At 44.8% G+C, this 6,229-nt stretch overlaps 2 protein-coding genes across 2 annotated transcripts; both read right to left on the bottom strand.

Moving 5' to 3' along the window:
- Nucleotides 1-355, bottom strand: F5147DRAFT_705303 (uncharacterized protein). The gene has a single exon (XM_041437941.1). It carries the CDS (start codon nt 299-301, stop codon nt 11-13), a length of 291 nt encoding a protein of 96 aa, XP_041290647.1. The 5' UTR covers nt 302-355; the 3' UTR covers nt 1-10.
- Nucleotides 356-3,455: 3,100 nt separating this feature from the next.
- F5147DRAFT_775876 (uncharacterized protein) lies at nt 3,456-6,030 on the bottom strand (the record flags this gene model as incomplete). The annotated part of the gene is made up of 6 exons (XM_041441790.1): nt 3,456-4,144; nt 4,195-4,298; nt 4,347-4,475; nt 4,528-4,925; nt 4,988-5,221; nt 5,782-6,030. 6 exons carry the CDS (start codon nt 6,028-6,030, stop codon nt 3,456-3,458), a joined length of 1,803 nt encoding a protein of 600 aa, XP_041290646.1.
- Between the last annotated feature and the right edge of the window lie 199 nt (nt 6,031-6,229).

Raw genomic sequence — 6,229 nt, 5'->3', positions numbered from 1 at the left:
GAATCGCAAATCACAGCTCGATCGACCCATCGAATAGACAGTCGGGGGCGAGGAAATAGAGTAGTGATAAGATAGGTGACTGTGTGACATGGCAGGGCCATTTCGCTGCGGTTGCAGGCGCACGGAGACTTGTTTGCTGAAGCACGTTGGTCACCCGGTGGCTGTGTTCAGTAAAGCACTGCTGGTTATGCCCATGGTCCAGAGAAAGAACCGACCGTTTTGAGGTAGGAGGCTGAAGACATACACGATACTGGGCACAATGAATCAATAAAACAAGAGTTTGCATCAGCGCACCAAACATAATACGAAAGATGTGGGATTTCCGTGTGTTCGCAGCCAACGTTGAAGTGGGTTGGTGCTACCTTCGGTGTTTGCCGGAATATTTGCGCTAAGCATCAGCTGCCGTTCCGGAACTCCCACTTGTACCATTCTGTCTTGTTACCTCACTCGCATCGGACTTGGCAGACAATAATTGACCTGTGCGTGAAGTTCAACGGACAGGCACTACCGGTATGCCATCGAAACAAGAAGGAACGATTCTCGTATTTCAATGGTCTGCTACTGTTATATACATATATGAGACTAAAGTGTTGTTTCTTTGACAGATCCTCCAGACACAGTCTTCCTCTCGCTCAAGAACATTATGCTACTACTCTGAATGCCACTTTTTCCCGCCTTTCTTTGTGTTTGGACACATCACAGTGAGTTTTTTTCTTACCTGATCATAGACGTGCTACTTTCCCTTTCTAAGTCCTTCACTATCTGTTTTTTTGTCCAGGTGACTGATCACCCCGTGCTGTGATAACCTATTCAATGTCACGGTGTCATCGGCCATCTGGGCTTTATGAATCATGATCATTCTTTTTGCTCACACAGATGATAAGTTGCTTTCGTTTACACTTGATATCAGCTGCCTGGGTTTCGACACGCTACTCCAACTCCACTCAGAATTGTATTGATGTATGTATATTCAGCCAATACTGTTATATAGATATATCCTAACTGGACTGTAATCCAAAAAGTCTGATACATATTCTTGTGTTATCATCCACTGTCCAACTGGATATATCCTGTGCGAGAATCATTCTACAGGGGGTTGAATGCCTTACATGGTCATTTTCCAGTTCACCATCCGTTGGCACTGAGCCAGCTCCCTTCTCTTACAGATGCGGCAATAGGATAGATCTCAGCCTGGGATCTTCGATGCTTTTGTGCAGTCTTGTGCCTGCCATCAAGAAGTCCTTTGTGATGTGGCTGACTGTTACCCCGCTGACAAACAGCTGTGTGTCATTCAAAACTTTGATCACAGTGTTCTGTGCGTTCAGCACGAATCACCTCGAACGTGCATGCCTGATCTCCTAGAGTGTTGACTTCTGCTAAGCGTAAGTTGACACACATCATCAGCCGTTCTGAGTTAATGAAAAATTTAATCCGAATCTGTGTCACCCCATGTGCTGAGACCTAGCACTGCACATGCATCAGAAGTTGCGTGAAAGTGGTAGGAAATGAACAATATATCTGAATGTTATCCCGAGATGAAGATTGTTAACTTTACAGATTTATATCTCAGACTACCAAGAATGATGGTACTGTCAGACACTGTGAGTCGGCCCTCTGTGCTGCAGCGCCTGTACAGCAGTGATGGAGGGTAGGGATTGAGTACCTCAAGCAACTCACATGTGAAGACAGGATGACTTTGCTGCACATAAAATCACTTCAATTTCACCATCCGCATGTATTTGCTAGTAGCACCTGCCTCCATCTCATGATTCATCTCAGAGGGTTTATCTGCAGGATACTTGTACCTGTAGGCTAACACCAATTGATTTGTATTATGACTCGAAAAAGCGACCATAGCGGGCTTTGCCATGAACAGCCTCTTTGCATTATCCTACTACAAATAGTAGCACAAGTAATGATTAGCAAGGTGTAGCAGAATTCAGTTGTACGGTACTAAATCTGTGCGTGTGAGTTCAAGTTGGACGTTGTTGGACTTTTATTGGACTTTTACTCTGACCAGCTCAAATGCATTGTATGCTTCCTCATGTACAGTTACTATGTACACTCTCAACCAGGACTTCACACTTGAGGACTCTGTTATGGGCATGATAGGAATGATGATTCTGGAGCTTCTACTATTATGAAAGGTATGTTTTTCTCAGATAACGAATTTGTTGTCTACTAACAAATTTAAAGCTCAAATCCATTAACGACTAGTAGTCTTTAATTCAACATTGTCCTTGTTTAAGTAAGTTCTTTTTACTGTATCTATGTATTTCAGGCTCAGCTTGCTTTCCAACCGACTGCAGTGCTACAGCAACCTTCTGCCACTCAACCACACTACATGCACACAACCATCTGCACTGCTTGACTCTGATAACATCTGGCTCAGTGTATTGTCCATTCCCATCTCTGCTCAATTCAGCAACTGGAGCACATAGCCTAGGACATGTCAGCGAGCGCTGATGTGGCACGGACATGTGTGCACCACGACCAGCATGAAGGGAGAAGTTGGTTGAGGATCAGAGAGGTTATCCACAAGTACGTGGTTGTTTCCTTTTGCATCTCTTCTTTATTCTGATGTTCAACATGCACCTAGGCCTCACAGCATGCTAGAGTTTGCTAACACCATCCCAGGGCCCAACCACATCTACTGCCACCTCATACCATACAGGTAAGGTGTAGATTATGCAGACCCACACGTACACCGTGCTTACATGTGGCGGTTTACAGGGTTGGATGGGTGCCCTCAGCTTGTCCGAGGGTGCGAGGGTCCCAGATTTTCTCCGCCCTCCTGTCTTCCCATACCATTCCCTAAAAGCGTGCTAAAAATCGCTTCCTTCCACATCTTTATTGATACATTTATTCACATTATATCTGCTAGTTACACAATCCTAAAAAAAATTTATTTACCTGTGGTCTTCAAATCAAAATGAGTGCGTGCTCCCATTGGTGAGATACCTGAGCTCACTGTGCATGGCAGCAAGCTCAAAGGTTCGGTAACAGTGATAGCTATTGCCGGCGGCCTCCAAATATACATTGGCGACTTCTATACTATGAGTCCTCAGAGCTCAGTGCTCAGCAAGAACACTGCCTTAATTGGAGTCTTCGAACAGCTTCTGAACAGGAACCAGGACACTCGATGGCGAGACACGGCCAGTCTCGGAGGATGGCTGCATAAGTACCCATGGACTACCTGTACAGAAGAGGCTATACTATCATAATGATGCATAAAACCAGGCTAAGTAGCAGATTTTGGTGATGCATCAACCATGCTAGAGAGCAGTGGTGCATCAGATGCATCATGATGCATCATCCTCCTGCGTCAAATTGGGGCTTTTGTTTGCTGGGACGTGCCTGGCAGAACTCTCTGTACCATGCTTCCCTTGTTTGTACCTTGCTTACCTATGCTACATGCAGACCGTTCCAGGCATTTACCTTGCCATCCGGCTATTTCATTCATTTTTGGTAGGCTTTCGCTCGTTACTTGAGAAGATGATGTCATTTTTGAGATTTATACTTCCACGATGAGGCCTAGTTCTGGCTTCGACCAGCAAAGTCAGTGCTTCGTTCTGTGTCCCAGAACCTCCAACATTTGGGAAGGAAGTCGCAGGAGGAACGGGAGGGAGAAAGACTTCAGGATACGGTGCTTCGTTCTGCGTCCCAGAACCTCCAACATTTGGGAAGGAAGTCACAGAAGGAACCAGAGGGAGAAAGACTCCGGCATAAGCACTAGTATCATGGCAAGCATTCAGAGGTGGGAAGTCCAAAATCCGGATGTAGAAACTTGGGTCATTGATGACAGTGGTAAACATATTGTAGTCAAACACAGAGAGGTTGGCGCCACTTAAATCGTGGTTATTGAATGATGTAAAGTGCGAATCACTGGTGAGCTGAACACCAGATGTCAATGATGCATCACTTGATGCGGCGCCAAAGTCATTTCCAATGGATGACTCAGACTGAGGAGTCATCCGGTACATGCTGGTAGTGTTGATTGAAACATCTGCTTCCACATGACACCTGCCTTGCGCATCACCACTAGTGCTCATCACTCGCTCCTCATTGGAGTCATCGTCTGAGCTTAACAATGAATCATCCCCTTCCTCAGCATCCAAGCCTTGGGGCACTGTGGACTCAAACACTAGTTAAAAGGTGAGTGTATGTACTTAAAGACTTATACTATTAACATACCGAGAGCATCTTTGACAAACATTAGGAATGCAGCCTGCACTGCATCAAAATTGGCGTATGTCTGATCAAACTGCGCCCCACTCTCAAGCTCACCAACATGATAGCTTTACAACATCAGTAAGCTTACTTCGTTACTAATAAACTTTACTTACTTGTACACAGACACCTCTCCTGTACTAGGATCGTTTCCTCCCATCAGGATCGAGAACTTCCACCCACCCGTGGCATATGCAAGGTACTTGAGGATCCAATCAAGCATCAGACAAAGCTCATGGATAGCTCTGCAGGTTTCATTCATTCTTCAAGATCCAAACATTCAAAGGAAGTACGTACTTAATCTTCGTCTTGTCGTCAATTTTTGGCAGCTTGCCAGACTTCTGGCGTAAGCGCGCTTTTGCATGCTTTGCCTTTGCCTTTTGGTACTTCCTTTCGATCTTATCCTTGACTTCTTCACTTTCTTCAGAGTACACATGATGTGTGACCTCACAGCGCTTATTTAGCTTTGGTCCATGGTCAGTAACATTCTGGACTCTGATTTTGGTGTCCGCAGTGTCCTTGACTTTCTCCTCATAGTATTCATGTGAGTAGACGTCCATTTTGTGTGGTGCATGAGTCCCCTTAAGTTCTATACCACCAGCTAACATGGTGTTAAACTTCAATACTCCTTTGACGCCACTCGTATGGCCCAGACACAAAGGATTTTTTTGCCACCAGTACCATGTGGTGAGTTGCTAATCAAAATGAGTCGGTATGTGTGGTTTTACATGTTCTAAATGCAGACAGTAGTACTCACCTGTTCGCGACTTTTCACAGCAGCTGCCAATTTTTCCACTTGGTCTGGCGTAAGGACATAGTCTACTGGTAAGTCGCCAAATAGAACTTTTCGCTCTGGCCATCTCTTGAACCACATTATTTTAACTTTTGTCCAGAACTCCTCGGTCCTCTTTTCTGCAGTGCACTCGCGAAATTCTGCATACAAGGGGATGAGAAATTCCTCTTGTTCGTCGGTTGTCCATTTCTGAGGCATCTATCATCGAGATTAGTAGGAGCACAAGTTTTAACATCCTGGCACATACAGCGGTTAGACTTGTGGGGTGGGAGGGATAATCTCAGTAGGTAGTAAGTTGGGGAGGGATGTTTGTCTTCATTATTCGAATATCATAGAGCCCATTTCTTGGTCCATGTGCCGAAATGCCGTCTTTACCAATCACTCCTTTTTGAACATGTTGAATCTAACTAAATTTTGACAAGATCCGCATTTCTCAGATGCACCAGACAATGTCTACAAGAATTGTGTTCATTGCCACCACAAAACAACACCGTCTAGTACAATACTTTCTAACCTCGACATCCACAAATATATGCCGCCATTGTTTCATCAACGTTGTCTGCTATTGTAAGTGCTATTGTTGCGATGGACAAAACATGCAACAAACCTTGTTGACTTCTTGACTTTAAAAAAGTCATTCAATGTGGACGATGTCAGGCGCGTCTCTCTGTAAATAGAGTTTGCATAAATAAATGATTTGATCTGCTGTGTCGTTCAAATCAATATACATTATGATGACTAGGAAATCTAAGACATACTCGTTGACGACATTGAATCACAAATTTGAGTGACGCCTGTTGTAAGTCGGACAGCTCCTGCTCCTGCGGTACCCCAGGGTAGTATACTGCATGTTCGGGCCAAGCCATGAACCACTGAGTGAACGCATTCTCCCAAAACATATTCTGCTCTTCCACAGACCCAGAGCAAACAAGCTTAAACCCAGGCAAAAACTGTTTGAGCATGTCGCGCTGCTCGCGCATGAGTATTCGAGTGTCAGACATGGACATACTGGTGCGAGTAAGCAGTAGGAGGATAACTCAGCTGTAGGCTAATGTCACTAAAAGCTGGGAGAAATTGAGCGCAGTCCGTACCTTCATGCATAGTGTTATTCTTAAAAAGATCGCCCCAGCCCATAGTAACAAATATTGAGCCACAAGGTGGACCTGAGTGAAATGGATCTTGTAGGAAGCACCAACCAGTGGAAAC

This window comes from Suillus discolor, assembly GCF_016758755.1.
Source record: "Suillus discolor strain FC423 chromosome Unknown F5147scaffold_43, whole genome shotgun sequence".
Taxonomy (NCBI): Eukaryota; Fungi; Basidiomycota; class Agaricomycetes; order Boletales; family Suillaceae; genus Suillus; species Suillus discolor.
Note: the sequence above shows the minus strand (reverse complement) of the source record. Positions and strands in the feature narration are given on the sequence as shown.